The 21,446-nt window shown below is 42.8% G+C and overlaps 1 protein-coding gene and 1 long non-coding RNA gene across 3 annotated transcripts in view; one reads left to right on the top strand and one right to left on the bottom strand.

Annotated features, from left to right (window-relative positions):
- The first annotated feature begins 2,778 nt into the window (after positions 1-2,778).
- Positions 2,779-3,383, top strand: LOC120993323. Its single transcript, XR_005777215.1, has 3 exons — positions 2,779-2,945; positions 3,228-3,317; positions 3,349-3,383. It is a non-coding gene; the product is annotated as an uncharacterized LOC120993323 (long non-coding RNA).
- Positions 3,384-10,451: 7,068 nt separating this feature from the next.
- The window catches only part of SLC45A3 (solute carrier family 45 member 3), a 69,583-nt gene continuing 58,588 nt past the window's right edge, over positions 10,452-21,446 (bottom strand). For both annotated transcript variants that reach the window (XM_040421847.1, XM_040421848.1), the window contains one exon: positions 10,452-11,063. In XM_040421847.1, coding sequence (XP_040277781.1) covers positions 10,668-11,063 — 396 coding nt within the window. In that variant the 3' untranslated portion in view covers positions 10,452-10,667. The remainder of the gene's footprint in view (positions 11,064-21,446) is intronic.

The following is a 21,446-nucleotide window of genomic DNA, read 5'->3' as shown; positions in this document are numbered from 1 at the left end:
AGTGCCATCCACAGACCCCCCCCCCCATAACACTGCCATCCACAGACCCCCATTGCCGCTCTAGTACAGTTATAAAATGTGTAAAATTAATAATGATTCTATTCATGAGGCCCCCTCTGTAGTAGAGCATTCAATATATCCATCCTGCTCACCGGGCTGTTATCGTAATCCAGGCCGGCCGGGCAGACGAGCGGCAGCGTCACTGACTGACGTCACGTGCCTGCGCCGCCTGCTTCATTCTTAAAGTAGGCCGGGCAGGCACGTGACGTCAGTCAGTGACGCTGCCGCTCGTCTGCACGGCCGGCCTGGATTACGATAACAGCCCTGTGAGTAGGATGGATATATTGAATGTTCTACTACAGAGGGGGCCTCATGAATAGAATCATTATTAATTTTACACATTCTATAACTGTACTGGAGCTGGGGGCCGGAGCACAGTGAACGCACCGGCCCCCCAGCTCCTCCTCCCAGTCCCTCCCCGCTGATACATCGCAGCCTGCGATGCTGGAGCATGGCAGGCTGCGATGTCAAAAGGTGGCGGAACGCCGTTCCGGTGCATTCCGCCAGAAAAAAAGCCCTGATGTAAATACAGCAGAGCAATGAATGAAGAGATCTCTGGATCCATATGAGGTACAGATGTGGTTCTAGGCAGGAGCGTTGCTAGGTTAAAACAGTCGGAGCCTGTGACCCTGATGCTTTGTCCCAGTCCCCGAATGTCCAGCCTGCTAGATACAACTGTATTGCTGTCCTCAGGACAGCAATACAATTGAATCTAATACACTGGAAGAGCTTAAGGACCTGTGATGACATGACAGGTCATGTGACCAGTAAAAGAGGCAGTGGTTGAGAAGGACCTGCAATTATGTCACCATCATGTGACCAGTGCAGGAGAGGACGGCAGTGAAGAGAAGTCCTGGGGGAAGAAGCTGTGGTGATGTCTGCTACATGAGGAGAGGTAAGTGAAGGGAGAGGCAGAGCAATGCTGGGAGTTGTGGTTATTTAACTTGGACTGTATGTTAGGGCTGAAGGACGGAAGTTATTTACATGGAACTGTATGTTGATGGTGGCTGTAGGAGAGAGTGATGTTATTTACATGGGACTGAATGTTGGAGGGGGCTGGGGAGCAGTGAAGTTATTTGCATGGGACTGTATGTTGAAGGCGGCTGTGGGAGGGAGTGATGTTATTTACATGGGACTGAATGTTGAGGGGGCAATGTTATTTACATGGGGCTATATGTTGAAGGTGGCTGGTGGGGGGGGGGGAATTATGTTATTTACATAGGACTGTTGAGGGGGTGATGTTTACTTGGGACTGTATGTTGAAGGCAGCTGGGGAGGAGGTGATGTTATTTACATGGGACTGTATTTTGGAGGGGCCGTAGATAGAGAGGGATGTTGTTTACATGGGACTGAATATTGGAGGGGGCTGGAGAGATGGTGTGATGTTATTTACATGGAACTCTATGGCGGAGGAGGGAATAGTATTATTTACATGGGACTATATATTGGAGGGCTGAAGGGAGGGGAGTGATGTTATTTACATGGGACTGTATGTTATAGAAGACTAAGGAAGAGATGTTATTTACATAGGACTATATTTTGGAGAGGGCAGGAGAGATGGTGTGATGTATTATTAATACTGGAGGGCTCTTCTACTAATGGGGGCACTCTTGGGGAGCATTATCACGGTTGGGGGCACTGTAGGGGCAGTATTACTAATAGGGGCTCTCTTGGGAGCATTATCACTGTTTGGGCACTGTACGGGGCAGTATTACTAATGAGGGCATTCTAGAAGGGAATTATTATTAGTGAGACTATATGGGGGCACTCATGTTTCTTCAGGATAGTATTTGGGGGTATTGGGGAGCACAACGAGCAGCAGGATAACACTGTTGGGACTCCAGGTTGGGAGATGACGATAGAAAAGTGTGGAAGCTAAGATGTCTGTGTCTCACCACTCTGCAGAGATGAGGCGGCTGAGAGAAGTGTCCGGACCAATGGAGAAGATGATGACAGAGATCTACATCAGAGGAGACGTCACCTGGAGGCCTAGATGTGAGAGGTATGTGCTGCTGTATAGCAAGTACAGAAAATGCTGTATGTGTGTGTGTGTGGGGGGGGGGGGCTTGGCGAACTGGGCCATATTCATTGTGGCTTGGGCCCCGGATCTTTGAGACCCTAGCAACGTCCCTGGTTCTAGGTTTGGTTCTAGGTTTGTGAGAGAGATTGTCATGTACTATATGATGTCTGATTTTCACTTTTTGCATCTGTCATGGCATAATCCCTTTAAATAATTGGCCATACACATTAGATAAATGTCTTCTGAACACGCCAACTTTAGGAGGATCTAATGTGTATTGGGACCTCCTGACAGATGTCAGAGTAAAAGAAGGACTGGACATGTTTGGCAGTGGCTTATTCCCCTCTCCCCACTGAAATAATTTACAAGGGCCCATGGGTGAAACATGAAAAACAATACACACACCGTGTAACATAAAATGGCCAAACTTTTATTTCTCTAGGAATATATTATTGCTTCTGAAAATAAATAGCATGTACAAAGTAACAGTAACAATCATTTCTGCACAGGGTCATGAAGGAAAGAATGTAAGTTTCATTTTACTTGGCTAGATAACTGCACTTGTAGATGAAGGAACAGAAAAGCAGATGTCCCACCAACAAGGAGGGTTAGTAAGAAATCTCATTCCTCTGGCATATCGTTGTACAATGGGAAGGAGCCCTTCCATTTTTTATGTGAAAATGAAAGGATCTGGACATTCTGATATAATAAAAAAAAAGTTGATGCACATTATCTAGCAATTCGTATCACTGGATCTGAATTCTTGACCCGGGCAATAGAAAATTCACACTATGGGTAACCAACATTAGTTACCAATTACAAAAACTGTTATGGATGAAGTGTAACTATTAGAACAATAGGTTTTGTCTAAGGCCTAATGCACACGACCGTTGTTTTTGTCCGCATCCGAGCCGCAGTTTTTGCGGCTTGGATGCAGACCCATTCCCTTCAATGAGGCGGCAAAAGATGCGGACAGCACTCCATATGCTGTCCACATCCGTTGCTCCGTCTATGGTCCGCCCAAAAATATAACCTGTCCTATTCTTGTCCGTTTTGCGGACAAGAATAGGCAGTTATATCACGCCATCCGTGTTATGCAGATCCGCGATTTGCGGACCACAAAACACACAACGGTTGTGTGCATGAGGCCTAAGGCTTCAGTAGAATGCTCCAGAAGGCAGTGAAATCTACAATCAGTATCAATGTTTCTTTCTTCCATAGTCATTTACGTATGTTTGTCTAAACACTTAGGCCTCTTGCACACAAAGTTTTTTTTCTGTTTACGTTCCGTTTTTTTGCGTTCCGTATACGGAACCATTCATTTCAATGGATCCGCAAAAAAAAAAAACGGAAGGTACTCCGTATGTCTTCCGTTTTCGTATTTCCATTCAAAGATAGAACATGTCCTATTATTGTCTGCATAACGGACAAGGATAGTACTATTCTATCAGGGGCCAGCTGTTGTGTTCCGCAAAAAAACGGAAAAAGCCATACAGTCGTGTGCAGGAGGCCTTAGGCCTCTTGCACATGAACGTCTTTTTTTTCAATTCCGTTTTTTTGCATTCAGTATACGGAACCATTCATTTCAATGAATCTGCAAAAAAAAAACGGAAGGTACTCCGTATGCCTTCCGTTTCCGTATTTCCGTTCAAAGATAGAACATGTCCTATTAGGCCTTTTGCACACGACTGTATGGCTTTTTCAGTATTTTGCAATCCGCAAAAAATACGGATGACGTCCGTGTGCATTGCGTTTTTTGCGGAACAGCTGGCCACTGATGGAACAGTACTATCCTTGTCCGTTATGCGGACAATAATAGGACATGTTCTATATTTGAAAGGAAATACGGAAAAGGAAGGCATACGGAGTACCTTCCGTTTTTTTTTGAGGATCCATTTAATGAAGATTTCCATATACGGAACGCAAAAAACAGAACGTAAACAAAAAAATAATATACTGGATAGTACTGTTTTATCAGGGGCCAGCTGTTCTGTTCCTCAAAAAACGGAATGCACACAGACGTCATCCGTGTTTTTTGCGGAACGCAAAATAGGGAAAAAGCCATACGGTCGTGTGCAAGAGGCCTTAGGGGCATATTTTAGATGCAGGTCTTAATAAAGGCCCATAGCTGGCGCTGGATGCATTGAAGTTAAGGAAGAGGCGCAGGCTTTTCCATAACTTCGGCGCATTCAGTGCCAGTTCTAAATGTAAGACAGCTTCCTAGCAAGGCCACACGGAGCGGCACTGTGATGCGGCCAACAACTGTGTTTTTTAATTTGATAGTTAAATAGCTGCATATAAATGCCAGAAAACTGCTGTTTCACCGCATAGTCCAATACCAAATGATTTTGTTTTCTAGCCAAATAATGTGGCCATTTAACAAATAAAAACTGTATATTGCTGTGGTTTATGCATCGTATCCGCATCACTACCACCCCCATGTGGCCTCATCCTTACACAGGTCAAATGTGATTTAGGCCCCATTCACACGACCGTATTTTTGCTCCGCATCTGATCCGCATTTTTTGCAGATCGTATACGGACCCATTTTTCTTCCCCATTTTGAAGTCCAGAATCGGCATTGGTGCAATGGGTCTGCAAAAAAAAAACGGATGCAACATGGACATCATCCATGTTCTGTGGACCACAAAATACATAAGGTGAATGCACCCTTATGTGGGATTTATACAGAATACTTAATTAGTAGACAGAAGACAATATCGAAAATAATCTGATTGCACTTTCCTATTTTCAGATAATCCGAACTAAAATTGTTGTGGTCACAAATAAAGCTGAACAAGAGCGTAACACTTAAAGGGGTCGTCCAAGTTATTTTCATTGATTACTATCCTAAGGATGGGTCATCAATATCAGATCAGCTGGTTGAAAAGAAGGCACGTGTCGAGACACCGCGGCCTCCTCTTTATTGTTGACCTGGTCATCGTCGCAGCAGCAGCGGTGAGCAGGTGTAATTACAAGAAGCCGTCATATTCACTTCAATGGGACGACTCGTTCGTTTCCCAGTGTATATGAAATAAATGGGACGGCTTAGGTGTAATTGCACCTGCTCACCACTGCTGTTGCGACGGTGAGCAAGTAAACAATGAAGAGAAGGCTGCGGTGACACGGTGCGGCCTTCTCTTCAACCAGCTGATCGGCAAGGGTGCTGGGTGTCGGACCCCCCGCCTATTTGAAAATAACTTGGACAACCCCTTTAATAGAACTTTCTTATTAATGTTACAACCTGTAATCACAGATAAGCTTTGATCAATCAATTTACTGGAAACTACTGTATTAAAACAAGTTCACAAATTTATACAATATATAGAGGTTATCTCCATAAAAAAAGTTAAACGATACCTAAACTTACAAATTAACCTTATTCAAACCCACTCTATAAGTGACTAAATTAATTTCCGTAATACGCTTCCATTATTTTTTTTATTTTTTTTTACTTTTCTTAGTAAAATAAGCACCTGAACTTCAGACTATTGAGCTTTAGAATCCGTACTCCTGTACACTGTACAGATTGGCATAAAGCTCCGTAGCAATCGTTGCTCCTGCCTCTACCAGCGCTACTCTGCTAAAGCCTGGCATAGATGGGCTATGTCAGGCTTTAGCAGAGCAGGCACAGACAGAGGGCAATGTGCTATGAAGCTCCTGCCCTGCGCTCGCTCCGCTAATAGCTTCCGTGCCACATTGGTATTGTTAGTTTGTAAGTTTAGGTACACTTTAAACAACTAAGATACAAAATACTTCAGCCAAAGCTATAATTCTGCAAGACTCTGAGCTCAAATTACCCAGCTTTCCTTCCTTGTTTAGTGTCTGTGCCAAGTTTGATATGGAAATTTAGCATTCACTGAATTTTTATACAAGGCACCGTGCGGTATCAGGTGTAGTCTTTCCCAGAATGCAGTTCACCATTACGCATTATGCTGACTGGAGTGTGATTATTCCAGTAGCAACCAGAAGAGATCTGATTGCAGCTCTGGGCTCTATACAATGCATGTCCTTAAATACTGAAGTTTTCATACAGATTATATCGATTTGTAAATATCCTAATACCATTTCAAGGCGAACATGCACTTTAAACATGTATACAAACGTGTATAAAAGCCGGCACTGCCACGTGTCACCCGCATCCCTGAGCACATTGTTTTTTAAAAGAATAAAGCACTAAAGTTTCGACATATGGTGAATGCCGCCGCTTTTCTAGATCTTGGAAAACATACACTTTAAAATAGTTATGATAAAATTACGATTTGGGAATTAGGAAAAATACAGTATACTTTTTTTTATTTTTTACTTGCATATAAACACATTAAATAACCTTCATATCTGTTACCTTTACAAAGTAAAATTCAGGTCAAAACATTTTTAAAGAGATTGGCCCAGATTTACTAATGTGCCTGCAGTTCACATATAATCCATCTAAAAAGTGGTGCAAATTGACACACTTTTTCCCAATTTTCTTAAAAAGGGGTCGGACTTGGTGGGAAGGGGGTGAAGTTTTGCAGGAGAGGGACATGGCCTAACATACCCCACTTTTAGCCACAATTGCGCCACACTCTGATAGATCATATAGACTTAAAGTTTCTACCCTTCACCACATTTATTCCCCAGCCTGAGCCACTGTGATAAACCTGTTGCATTTCGTCTAGGCAGGCTGTCACTTCTTTTATCAGGATGAAAGCTGCCCCATTATTGGCAGCACATCTCCTTGTTCAATCAGGGATGTGCTGCCGATAATAAATGAAACTGATTATGGGGGGAACGTCTGCAGAAGCAATTGTTCCTCCGAGACGTAGTTTGCATTGGCTGGTCACTGTGTAATCAGGCCGGTGGATGTTCTGCACTTCCCGTACATCATTTATTACAGCCCTAAAGCTAGCTATACATTATACTTCGTCGGCCAATCCTGCCGAGAACGGCCGACACACTAAGGCTGGGTTCACATCACGTTTACATATACATATATACAAAAAAAAAAAACATATATGTTAGCGCATGCCCCATACACATGCCATACAGTGGCATCTGTTCACCCTAGATTTCCATTGTAAAAAATTACACACGTTAACATATAACATTTTTTACCGGACTCAGAATAGAAAAACGCGGTGTGCTAGGTTTTTGTATCTCCCCCCCCCCCCCCCAACGTTTACGTTAATCATAGGGCACTTAATGTGAACCCAGCCTAACGTGTATGGAGCTTTCCCGATATTGGTTGTCCGGGGAGATAAGCCTCTGCCAGAAGTGTATAGCAGCGGTTTTCTCCGCTTTGCCCATAGTGTATACAGAAACGTTCCGCCAAGCCGAACGTGTTTGTATATAGGGAAGCGGGAGGGAGATAGAAGAGATAGGTTAAGTTTACAACATCTACAGGTTTAGTAAATCTGGGCCATAGGGTAAGCCAGTCAAATAATCTACTGGTTTTGAGGTCACTTTCAGTACAAACAATCTTCAAGTTCACTTTGAGGTAATCTCGTTTTCAGAAGAGAATGCATAATCTTTTTGTAAAAAGAATAAATAACTTCTAGAACTGTATTTTATATATATATATATATATATATATCCTCCTTCATTTTAATATATTCTAAAATATTATCTTTGCTATTAAGGATGGATGTTAGCCTTTTTTTTAATATACACTATCACAATAAATTACTGTTTCTGCAATATATATTTTTTAAACAACTATTAGAAAAACTCCATAAAACCATAAAATATTTAGTAACCAACTGCCAACATATATTACCAGTACAAAAAACTTCATTTATATGCCCATATCAAAGGTCCATTGGCAAGTCTTACAAAAACTGGACCAGACAGAGTCTTACAAAAACTGGACCAGACAGGGGCGTACCTATAGGGTTATCAGGGGAAGCGTATGGTTTGGGGCCCGAACTCAGAAGGGGCCCGCCCAGGAGGATGACTAAAAGATTTGTCAGTGCCCCCTCAGCAGTATTTTAACATTACATTATATAAGGCAACACTGTAGGAAATGGATGGAGTGGCTGATGGGTCTCATCTGAGAAAGCGATCTTGACTAGCCACAGGAGTGGTGGTTTCATGGGAGGAGAGGGTGGCGAAGTTGCTGGGGGACCCAGTTAAAGAATTTGCTGTGGGGCCTATTCATTTATAGTTACACCATATACAGCATCAACACAGACCCTTTGAATGTGGCACTAAACATAGGTTTACACACTGTGCCAGAAAAAAACTGAATATGCTAGAAAATAATTGATATTATATTGTATTAATTTAGTTTAGTTCTTGAGTACTTAGGCCAGGCGTCCTTGCCACAGCAGCCGCATTTGGATGAAACCACTGCCATATGACTTGGGCAGGGTTTTCAAATAAAGTGTTAAAAGGGGTTATCCAACATTATATCAGACCTCCCTGAGTGGCCGACCCATGGTGGTGGTCATACTTACTTTGTCCCCACTGCTGGGCTAGGTCTCTATCGCTCCACAGCTGGCTCGGGATCTCCCTGATATCAACATCCTGCTGACAGGGGGACATGTGACCACTGCAGCCAATAGCTGGCCACAGTGGTGACTTGCATCACGTGACTATTTGTCTTGAAGCAAGGGGAGCTGGTCACGTGCACCTCACTAACAAGATGTTGATATAAGCGCACCAGGGAGATGAAGACCCGGTTGTGGAGTGAGATACTGAATCCAGCGGCAGGGACCAGGTAACAATGATCCCCACCACGGTTTGAGGTCTGATAATGTTGGATAACCCCTTTAATTGGCTACCCAAGTTTTCCTGTAACCACATGAACCAACAAAATGATTGTTAGTGGCTGCACGGTTTCTTGAGTAAGGTCTTTTTCACACGTCCGTGTCCATGATGTAATCTACGATAATAGGGTTAGTGATTCCTCCGTAAAAAATCCATGTTTGGTCCATATGTCCTTTTTTTTGCTCTCTGTGCATCATCCATGTTTAACGGACACTGCACAGTTAATTAATTGCCCTGTGAAACACAGACGAAACATTGATGGCGTTTGTGTTGGGTCCATGAAAATAATGAGCGTGATGGATCCGTAAACAAGAACAAAAGTTGGGCATGCTTCCATGCTAAAACCACGGACCCGTAGAGCGTGCTAAAACACGGATGTGTGAATGCACACATTAAAATCAATGGGTATGTGTGCAGTCGGTGTTCTCCGTGAACCAGCTTACATACTCAAGAATTGTTTTAACCAGATGAATACAATATTATGTAAATTATTTCCCAGGAAATTAGGAGTATACCTCTTTTGAGTTATAAAATTTGCTTTATAACCAAAGAGGTAAGTTCACCGCCACTGCAGGCGTGATATCCGTGCTGACAGACCACGACGCAGGGGCGGATTGGCCATAGACCTTACAGGGAAATTTCCCGGTGGGCCGATGCCTAGAAGGTCCACCCAAGCCCTCCTCACGGCCGCCAGCCGGGTACATAATGATCTGATTCTCTCCTATGCACCTGACCAGCAGCTTCAGGTGCCCTCCTGAATTCAACTGTATTGACATCCTCAGGGCAGCAGTATACTTCAATACTGTGGCACAGGTGCCAGTATTTTGTACTGCACTTTGGTATTGGGTTTAGCTTGGGTGGTATATTGCTCTACACCATGATATTGCTGGCTCTGCCTTATTATGTTGCCTTGCCTTCTGTCAATTTGGACCCACCTGCAACACGGGGCCACTTTTTTTTTTTTTTCCAGGGCCACTTTTAGTTCCCAATCCGCCCCTGCCAAGACGTATATTTTTAGGCTACTTTCACACTTGCGGCAGAGAGATCCGGCAAGCAGTTCCGTCGCCGGAACTGCCTGCCGTATCAGGCAAAATGTATGCTAACTGATGGCATTAGTAAGACTGATCAGGATCCTGATCAGTCTTAAAAATGCCTGATCAGTCGAAAAAATTCATTGAAATGCCGGATCCGTCTTTCCGGTGTCATCCGGCAAAAACGTATCCATCATTTATTTTTTCACCTTTTTTTCAGTCTGCGCATGCGCATACCGGAAGGACGGATCCGGCATTCCGGTATTCTGAATGCCGGATCCGGCACTAATACATTCCTATGGGAAAAAATGCCTGATCCGGCATTCAGGCAAGTCTTCAGTTTTTTTAGCCGGAGATAAAACCGTAGCATGCTACGGTTTTCTCTTTTGCCTGATCAGTCAAAACGACTGAACTGAAGACATCCTGATGCAAACTGAACGGATTACTCTCCATTCAGAATGCATGGGGACATACCTGATCAGTTCTTTTCCGGTATAGAGCCCCTGTGACGGAACTCTATGCCGGAAAAAAGAACAACGCAAGTGTGAAAGTAGCCTTACTTGAAGCAATAAAGTGTAACAAATGCAAATCAGAAATGAATGGAGAGGAGGAATCACATGACTGCACATTTTCAATACTATCAGTTAAGTAAATCAACAAGGCAGAGTTAACCATCTCTTACTAGTAAAACAGCGACAGGATTTTGGAAAGATGTATTGGTGGAAAAATCCACCCTGGGAAATATAGTGGTTTAATTTACAAAATAAATATTGTACCTGTTGTCAAACATTAAAATGTCCATGGTCCTATAGAGGGGTAACCTTTACTATATCACCTTTATCAAAGACAACTTTGTTGGAGAAATATATAGCTATCAAACCAAAAGCTGCAGCTGATGCAATGTAGGCGGTCACCGTCTGTGTCATGTGTACGATGAAGCCCATAACTAGGGAGGGGACCACCTGAGACAAAAGACAGGCACTGTCTAGTATAGCCATATCCAAGCATATCCCATTGTTTGGAGTAGTAGGTCCTCCAACCATGACAGAGTTGTCACAGGAGGGACCAATGCACATAGATGGGGAGTGTGAGGAAAACATTGCAACACTATTATTATTTGATGCATCTTCCATGAATCCAGGCTTTCGCTCTTTTTCCTTTATCTCCTCCTCAGCCACGTCCTTATACTTTGGGAGAAACACCTGTGGAAAAGATAAACATTTTCATATCTGGAAAATACTATTACATTACAATAATAATGTTTTGCACCAAGAAAAAGTAAAACATGGCTGGAAAGCATATGATTGAAGTAAAATATCACAACAATATGAAAAACCATAGGCACAAATATGTACTCTATATAACGTGACGTGTAGAAGAAGAGCAAGAGGTGAAAAACTTACAGAACAGAAGGAACCTTTTCTGTAGTCCATGAGCAGATGGCCTTCCAAGGTAAGCAGGATAGGAGAAAAGAATAACCATTCAGAAGGCAGGAAATGAAGAGAGATAAGAAGATGGAGAAATACATTCAACAAGAGAATAAATGGAGGTGAACGTCAAAAACAGGAACGATTCTATTAGAGCTAGAGGATTTCTAGACAAGTTTCCATGTATCTTAAGGGCCCTATACACAGGCTGAGAATCGCATAGATCATCTCTAATGAGCTTTCATAGTAATGCTTGTTAGCGATGATCTGGCGGTGTAAATGTACCGCCGATTACCCGCTTGTTCATTGGGAAATTGGATAGTTTGTGTGAACACACAAATCCTTGTTTCCCAACTGCGGATCGTGCTGTGTAAACACAATCGACGAGTCAGTATGGAGAAGAGCAATGGCGTTAGAGATACCTCCCCCCCATACTCTGGAGGAGATTGCTGCATGTAAATGCGGTCTCCTCCACCAGTGAGCAGCAGATTGTCGGGAAGAAACGCTTCCTTCCTGACAATATGTTGTAATATCGTCCTGTGTAAAGGGACGATTACTTACTGGTCAAAATTTACAAGACAGTATTCCAATGTAATATTATGCTGTATCACAATAAGCACCATCACTCTGTACTAATTACTTAGATTGTAGAGTAATCTCCAAACATAACCTTTATTTCATCATTACATGGGTTTTCTGAGACATTAACACTGATGACCTAAACGTAGGATAAATCATCGACATCAATGCTGAGTGTCAAACCCACCACCACTGGTCAGATGTTTGCAGGAGCTCCAGTGTGCCGGAACTAAGCACAGCTCTGTACACTGTGCCTGGTTACTGCCGCTCTCTCCCATTCACTTGTGGCTCCTACAAACAACTGACGGGCGAGGGTTCTGGGAGACCCCCACCGATCTGATATTGATGACCTATCCTAAGCATACTGTAGGTCATCAATAATAAAGTCCTAAAAAACCTCATTTAAAATAGTTTCTCATTATTATTAAAGGCTCAAATGTATCACAAGTATCCACCAATGCTACAGTGCAAAATAAATTGCCAAATGCAGAAAAACAAATATCAGATACCCTCCCGATACATATATAATGCAAAAATAGTAACAAAAAAGGGAATCGTCTTCCCAACGTCCAGTGGCATTGTATAATACTTGATCTGGAGATAAGTTTCAAGCATATACGGCTGCTTTCCCTGTACTGCAAGGGCAGTCAAGGTTGTTTGTCTCTTTATTACTACTCAGAAAATCCTTGTCATGGATACACCTCCCTGAGAAGGGTTAACCCATGCAGGAATCGATTCATGTATGTCCCTTTTCCACACAGTGTAGGCTGACTAATCGGGGGACGTCTGAAGGAAATGAGTAAAGCAAAGTAAAGACTGTTACCAGGAAGGTACCGGTAATGGCAAGACTCTCTTTTCTATTACTATGAAGGTACATGGATGAAGTAATCATCATGTGCCCATGGCATGCTGTGTGGCAACAGAAGAGTCTGGCACTCTGTCATCTAGGGCATTAGTTACCATGTATAACTCCTCCCTGATTGGGTCATTCAATAATCTTAAGCCAATGGGCTTGGTGGTTAATTGCGACTCTTATTAGTTCCTGCCTCATACCATTGCTTCTAATCAGGGGAGTTCTTGGGGACTCCAAGTGCCTACCCAATCGGTGGGCATCGAGTATAGAATACGGTCTCTCTCCTAACAATAAGCGGCAACCCACTGTCTCAATATTTTACACTAGCGGATTGATTAGGATTTTCAAGGGTTAAATGACGGTTGCCCTACCAGCAAAGCTGAAGACAACTATGCCACCAGAAGATACTGTATATGATATCTGCTCTTCTGCACCTGGCACCTTTTACAGCTGTCATGTGTATATATAAGAACTAACACTAAATCTGGCCATTGGATTCCAGGGTAAAACCCAACCACTGGCTTGTATAGGTGCGCGTCTTGAATCCGGTCTCACCAACAGGTAAGTATACAACCATACTCTAATAGAAGACAGCTATACGTAAGATTTCATTTATTAAACCAGCCAGATGTGCATAATGTACAAATCAATGAGACATTTTGGGCTACGAATTAGAGCCTTTTTTTAAGCTGAAGGTGTACACATGGTATACATAGTAAACATTAACGTATGCATGCAAAGGTATATGATGAAGGTACGTAACATAGCGTTGGATGCAGATATGTATGATAAACTGCAACTACATCATAGTACCATTACATGCAGTACATTTAAATAATAATTGGTAATATAAGAGCATGTATACCATACAGGCAGCAATCACGCAATGCTATATCAGAATAGATAACATTCTGTGTGGGAACATATAAACCGGTCATGCATGCAAAAGTGATTGATGGAGGTCCAACAGCCCCAACGTTCTACTGTTTGGCAGCTGTCAGTGCTGAAAACTATATAGCGGATAGAAGTCTCAGTTTCCGGCGCTGGCGTAATGCAGCCCAGCTCTCATTCACTGGAATCGGAGTTGAGCGGTCGTACTCCTGCACGTCCCTTACACAGTGGACGTAACCACTGAATAGCTTCATGACGGAGAAATGGATTAGTGTTGTGGTGAGCTCACTTGCAGGGTGCTGGCCAAACACGCTAACTCCCCTCCCACTAAGGTGTTTACTAGGAATTCCTGCCCATATACACAAACTACTCTTCCTGACCTGTAGTCCACGTTGTGTGCACATTCTTTGCTAAAGCACCTTCTCTGTATCTTGCACGGCTCTACACTCTCCCTAGTTAATTGTTCATTAGACTGACACCTTGCAGAGGATCCATCCTTTTAAATGTGTTAAACGACAACTTATGTACAGGGCAGTTTTAACACATTGGTGGGACCAGTGGATACATTTCATGAGTGGAACCCTTTTACTTCCCCTACACAGAAATTATGCCCCCTTCATGCAGGGCTGGTGCAAGGATTTTTGCCACCCTAGGCAAAAGCTAATTTTGACGCCCCCTTGACCACACCCCTTTTTCAGCCACCTATTGCATGCAACATTTAACTATGGTCGTGTACCCTGTGCCAGTCTATGGTCATGTACCCTGTGCCAGTCTGACTATGGTCGCGTACCCTGTGCCAGTCTGACTATGGTCATGTATATATAATATCCAGCCATTGTCTGCCACCTAGTACCATCCCAGTGATGCCAATCACTCTGCGCTGTTCAGCAGGTTGGCACACCAAACACGAGCAGTGCCACCTATTCACTGCCAGGCGCCATTCAGCCACTGTCTGAAATCCTGTGCCACCAGGGCAACATAAAACAGTATGCTGCCTTGAGCCCTCTGCCAGTCTGGCACTGTCCTGCACCCTGTACCATTCATTGCCCTTTAGACAGTCTGTGCCACCTATTAGGCTCCATGTGCCACTGCTGGGCACCCTGTGCCAGTCAGAATCTATGGCCCCTAGTCAAGCAGCAGGTGTGCCCTGACCCCTGTACACAAGTGTGTGCCACCCTGCTGCCAGTCACTGTCCTGCAGCCTCTGACACCCTAGTGCAGGTTGTCAGAGTGCGGTTGCCAGGGGTGCTCACCAGGCTCTGCTCCTCGCTGTGCTCCAGGTCCACATTGCCTTGGCTCTTGCCAAGATCATGTGTCTTTGGCACGTGATCCCGCGAGACCCACCTCTGGAGGTCACTGGTCTCGCGGGATTGCGCGCCCGAAGTCAGGGCCGGTGCAAGAATTTTTGTCAACAGAAGCAAAAGTACATTTTGCCCCCCCCACCATTTCACATTTCTGGCCCTCATGATTCATGTCCATTTCTTGCCCCCCCCATGTGCTATTATCATAGTGCCATCCTCTCCCCCTGCCCCCTAATGTGCCAGTATCAAGTCCCTCTCTCCTCCCCACTCCATGTGCCAGTATCATGGCGCCAATAGCCCCCCCTTCCCTGGCAGTAAAGTAACAGTACGGTATTTAAAAAAAAAAAAAAAAACACTTTCAGAAAAGTTTCTCCTGGGATTCGAACTCACAATCTTTCACATCAGAGGCAAGGCATTTACCCTCACAGCTATGAGAGCTGTATAGACGGTTACTTAAAAAATATATATATATAAGACTTCTACTGTAGATAACTTTGATACTTAGTGTACATCCATACACATGACAGCTACCCCAGTACACTGTGTATGGATGTAGCAGAGCTGGATGTGTTGGGGCAGCTGACATGTGTATGGATGTACACTAGGTATCAAAGTTACCTACAGTAGAAGTATTTTTATTTTTTTTAAGCAACTGGTAATACAGCTTTCATAGCTGTGAGAGTAAATGCCTTGCCTCTGATGTGATAGGTCATGAGTTCGAATCCCAGGAGAAACTTTTCTGAAAGAAAACCTAAATGAGATTTAATTACACCAGGGTCTCGTAGCTGTGTGTCAGCTGCGTGCCGCTCTCTCTGCCCGAAGTGAACAAACTCATGCTTGCAGCGCATCCGGCCAGCAAGTACAGGAACAGAAGGAGATGATGTCAGATGGATGACAAGTAGTCTATGGCTCTACGCGGTTGCCTACTCTGCTTATGGGTGGCGCCGGCCCTGCCTTCATGCACCACACAGTAGTCATGGTCCTTTAGTGCCCCATCACAGTAGCTCTCACACTTACTGCCCCCACACAGTAGTTATTCCCTCTGAGTGCCCCCTCCACAATAGAGTACTCCCTCTAGTAGTTTGTGCCCCCTCACATTATTTATGCCACCTTAATACCCCTTCACAGTAGTTATACCCCTTAGTACCAACTCACATTAGTCATGCCCCTCTTAGTGCCCCTGTTACAATAGGGTTGCCCCTTTAGTGCCCCCTTACAATTGTGAAGTTCCTGAAAAAATATACTCACCTGGCCCTGTTCCCCTGACAAATGGAGAACATTGTTCCCTGGCTTTTGCTCTCCTTCTCAGCAGGCACACTGATGACTGCATCATACTTGCCTCCTGAGAAGAGCACAGGCTGGGGAATGGTGGAGAAGAGAGCTTGTGGCTCTATGCTTCATTATTGTATACAACTGTATCTGCGTCCTCAGGTTAAAACGGACCGTCTTATGTAGTCATGTGGACATACGTGGCATGCTTCCCACAGAGCTACACTGTTACTATTTGACTACATATACACATACTGTGACTCCGACTGCACAGTCTCTGCATATATAATATGGCTTTCACTTTTGCATCCATGACCTGTTTATATGTTTCCAAACAGCATGTGCTATTTATTCTGATATTATTACATTGTGTTTGCTGCCTGTATATGTTATATATACCCTATTATTTTTGAAGTGCATGTACTGGGGCTTCCAGCTCTTTTGCATCATTATGTGGTCTACTTGACATAGTTAATAATTCATTTCTCATATGCATCTCATGCTTATGTAACTTCAAAGTATTTGCATATATACTATAATGTTTATGTATCTCATATGTAGTCCTTCGGCTTTAGAAAGTGATGTAATTTATAGCCCCGGAATGTTGCATTTATTTGTACATTGTGCACATCTGGCTGGTTTAATAATTGAACACTTAGGCAAGTTACAAGTAAGGAGCACAGAGTATGGTTGTATATTTACCTGTTGGTGAGACAGGATTCAAGACACGCACATATAAAAGCCATTGGTTAAGGCTATTGTTCCCTGGTGTCCAATGGACAGATATAGTGTTATTTTTTCTGCACACACACAACAGATTAATCTGAATAGTCACCTGAAACAACATCACACCTATTAGAAAAGCCGGGCAATTATATACATGTGTAATAATCTCGGGAGGACAAAATACATAGTCACTAAACCAAACAAACGTTGGACACCTCCACACATAGATATTTTACTAAATTAGTAATTTATTGAAAATGATATCATAAAAAATATCTGCAACAGCAACTAAGCAATTTTTTTTTTAAAAGAATGATATCACATAGATAGAACAACATAATTAAATACTAGAGTAAGCAGCAAATAAGAACAGACAGTAAAGGACTGATGGACCCAGGGGAAGGCCGAGGGGTCGGCCACAGCAAAAATTCTGGCTGAAAATAGAGTGAAAATAATAATAGTAATAATGATAAACAAGACTGCCAGCAAGAGGCAGAAAAAAACGAGTTTAAATGAACCTGTTTCAAAGAAACTAGGTACAAGGATCCACAAGCTGGCAGTCAAAATTAAACTGACAAAAAGAGAATAAAAGTGTATTACCAGATGCTGCGTGTCGGCCCCTTGGTCAAACCCTGCCCAACGCTGTTTCGCCTGTGAAGCCTTCTGCAGATGGCGGCGCTGTGACGTAAGGGGAGCAGGTCACCGGTGTGGCCTGTGATTGCCTGTAGCAGTCACATGATCCCCCTGTCGACGGATGTTGATTTCAGCGTGGCAGGGAGAGGAACATGCGGCTTGGGAGCATCAGACTCTGGACCTAGTGGTGGGGACCAGGTAAGTATGATCTCCACAGTGGGTCGGCCACTCTGGGACTTGCTCTTGGATAATCCCTTTAATATTTACTTAGACACCCTAAGCTCTGTGCTCCTTCAGCTTGAAAAAGGGCTCTAATTCATAGCCTGAAATGTTGCAGTTGTTTGTACATTGTGAACATCTGGCTGGATTAAATAATGAACACTAAAAGGGGTGTTTTCCTGGGAGTACTATGGTTTTTAAAAGATATGCTTATGTCATGTACATTTTCCCCATGTTTTATTTTCAATTGGGACTCTCCTGACCTGTATTCACTACATAAACCAATCCCTCTGGTTTGTTACATCCTGTATGTAGCACTTCCTGTTGCTGTATCCAGCCAAACCCATGATGCACTTCTCCTTTCTCTGCCACAGCTCCAGCACCTCCCCTAACACCGCCCAGCTAGTTTATAGCTCCTCCCACCCACTAGTTACATAGACACTCCCCTATAACTGCCCCTGTTGCTGCTTTGACACGCCATGGACATACCATCACAGGAAATAAAGAGCTGCATGGACATGGTCATGTGACCACAGCCCAGAACTAAACATAGGAGAATATTTTAAAGGATCATCCTTTAATCATATAAGAAAGTACAGAGGGGGAGATTTATAAAACTGGTGTAAAGAAGAATTGACTTTGTTGCCCACAGCAACCAATCAGATTCCACCTTTCATTTTCCAAAGGAGCTGTGAAAAATCAAAGGTAGAATCTGATTGGTTACTATGGGCAACTAAGCCAGTTCTACTTTACACCAGTTTGATAAATCTCCCCCACAGTGCTGTCTTCTGCTACTAAATTTGGCCATTATATATCCTGCATTTTTTTTGAGAGAAAAAAAAGCCTCTCAGGCTATGAGCTGAGCGCTGCGATTGGCCAGCACTACAGCATGGGAGAATGAAACGCCGGCAGGTTCCCCTGGGTGGAGCCTAACTATGAAGATACCGGAGGCTATAACGGGAGAACGGAGCGGGGCCCGGGGATAACAATAAGTGCAGGGAGATCCCTGGGCGCCGCTCTCCATGTCTGTATAGTTAGTTTAGATATTTTATTCTAGTGAAAGGTCCTCTTTAAATCTGATTTTTTTTTTATATAAAATGCTTTTTGAGGAAAATATTTTACCATCCAAAGGTTATTCCATCATGAAATAAAGATTAATTTTTTAATTATGTAGAATAAGGCTGTACGTGGACTCCCATATTGTTGAATGGATTAGGCAGTGGCTGAGGGACAGACAACAGAGGGTTGTAGTCAATGGAGTATATTCAGACCATGGTCTTAATACCAGTGGGGTACCTCAGGGATCTGTTCTGGGACCCATATTGTTTAATAGCTTTATCAGCGAAATTGCAGAAGGCCTCGATGGTAAGGTGTGTCTTTTTGCTGATGACACAAAGATTTGTAACAGGGTTGATGTTCCTGGAGGGATACACCAAATGGAAAAGGATTTAGGAAAACTAGAGGTCAAAAATCTGGCAACTAAAATTTTATGTTGATAAGTGCAAGATAATGCACCTGGGGCGTAAAAACCCAAGAGCAGAATATAAAATCAGTGATACAGTCCTAACCTCAGTATCTGAGGAAAGGGATTTAGGGGTCATTATTTCAGAAGACTTAAAGGTAGGCAGACAATGTCATAGAGCAGCAGGAAATGCTAGCAGAACTGCTAGCTACAAGAGGACATAGTTTTAAATTAGAGGGGCAAAGGTTTAAAATTAATATCAGGAAGCATTACTTTACTGAAAGAGTAGTGGATGCATGGAATAGCCATCCTGCAGAAGTGGTAGCTGCAAATACAGTGAAGGAGTTTAAGCATGCATGGGATAGGCATAAGGCCATCCTTCATATAAGATGGGGCCAGGGGCTATTCATAGTATTCAGTATATTGGACAGACTAGATGGGCCAAATGGTTCTTATCTGCCGACACATTCTATGTTTCTATATGTGTAATTTTTTTGGTAAATAAATTCCATTAATCCATTCACAATGTCATGCTCTTCCAGAGGTTTTTGTAAGATTAATGGCACAGTCTCTCTGCCTACAAGATATTATCACAGATGCTTGGTTTACTTTTGAAGTTCTCAAAACTGAATTTGACTCAGCAGAGATCACATGCCTCTTCTTCACAGCAAAAATGTTATAACATGAACAACAGACTTGAGAAAAATACCTTAATCCTAACTTCTACAAACCTATGAATGCAGAATCAACCTAATCAAACTAATATGAAAAGTTGTTATTCTAAAAATCTTCTTCATCTCCTTCCATTTTATAAGTTATACCAGCAAGAATTAGTCTTTATGTAAAAAAACTATGATTTAAATCAAGCCTTACTGACTAGATTTAAATCATGATTTAAATCATTTTGATTTAAATGAAATCCACCCTGTTATTAAACATGTGAGTTCTAGCCTTTAGCAACATTGTTTTTATATTAAAGCATAGCAAGAGTAAATTAAACGTTACGCATTTCTCTCTCCTTGTTCTGGAGATCGTGGGAGATTGATTGACTCCCACCAATCAAAACTTTTTCGATCTCTCTATAATGCATCAAAAGTATTTTTTTTTAAAGTTAGTGACACTTCAAAGGCACTCAATCTTATTCACGGATATTTAAAGAAGGCATTCCTCCTATTTGATGTTGCCAATATCAAATGAAAATTGATTGAAATAGCGCTAATTTCATCCAGCTCTAACTGATTACATTTCAAAGTTTCTTAAAAGGGTTCTCCAGAACCCCAAGTAATTTTACATTTATAACACTCCCTGTAAATGCACCTAATATGGTGCTCTCCTTTTCATCCTTTTTAGCTGCAGATCGGTCAACTCTCAGGTTCCAAGATGGCCGCACAGGTTGACAGACTGACTGATGCGTACTGTGCATTTCGTAGCATGAAACTTCCTGCTGCCCTCGGACTACCCAGCACTACTCACATGAACAGTGCTCGCCAATCCAAGAGCAGGGCAGGACAAAGTAGGAAATGGTTTGGGCTACCAATGCACAGCGTGAATCAGGTAGTCTGAGAAGTGGTGCATCCATCTTGGAAGGCAGAAGAGGAGCCCAAGAATTAGCGGACCTGTGACTAGTAAAATAAGGAGGAACGTGAATTGTTTTTGAGCCGGAGGGTCGCTTTAACGCTGAAATAAAACCGGTCTCTCTGCAGTGATGGACATGTCCAACTGCTCCACGTGCCCACTGAGGCCAGGGAGTGGCTGCAGCAGGCAGGTGGGATAGTTGGGGATGCCACTGCTGGACATCATTGCTACAGTGCAGGATACAAAGAGTAACGCTTCTTCTGTTCTCTGCCTTGACGTAAATTTTAATCTGCTGTAAGTTTATAGCAAGATGCCATCTCCAAAAAATCTGATAAATAATACACCATCTTTATAGCAATCTAAATTTTAACTATACAGATAAAATACATTTTTCGGTTGACCTAATTAGATTTGCACCCCAGTGGAAAAGTAAAATGTTTCTTACACAAGTTGTAGCCATTGCTTATCTGATACAAAATAACAGCTGTAATGTAACTTGATAGATCATGGAAATGAGTATAGAGATCACGAATCTGGAAAAGCAACTGATATGTGCCATTTCTGTGAGAAAACTGGCTCCATTTTTCTAAAGCTGATGGAGAACATGGTATACAGTATCTGCATACAATGAAATGTAGGTGTGAGCTTTAT

The sequence above is a fragment of the Bufo bufo genome, chromosome 3 (genome assembly GCF_905171765.1).
Source record: "Bufo bufo chromosome 3, aBufBuf1.1, whole genome shotgun sequence".
Lineage (NCBI taxonomy): Eukaryota > Metazoa > Chordata > Amphibia > Anura > Bufonidae > Bufo > Bufo bufo.
This window is presented reverse-complemented; position numbering and strand designations above follow the sequence as displayed.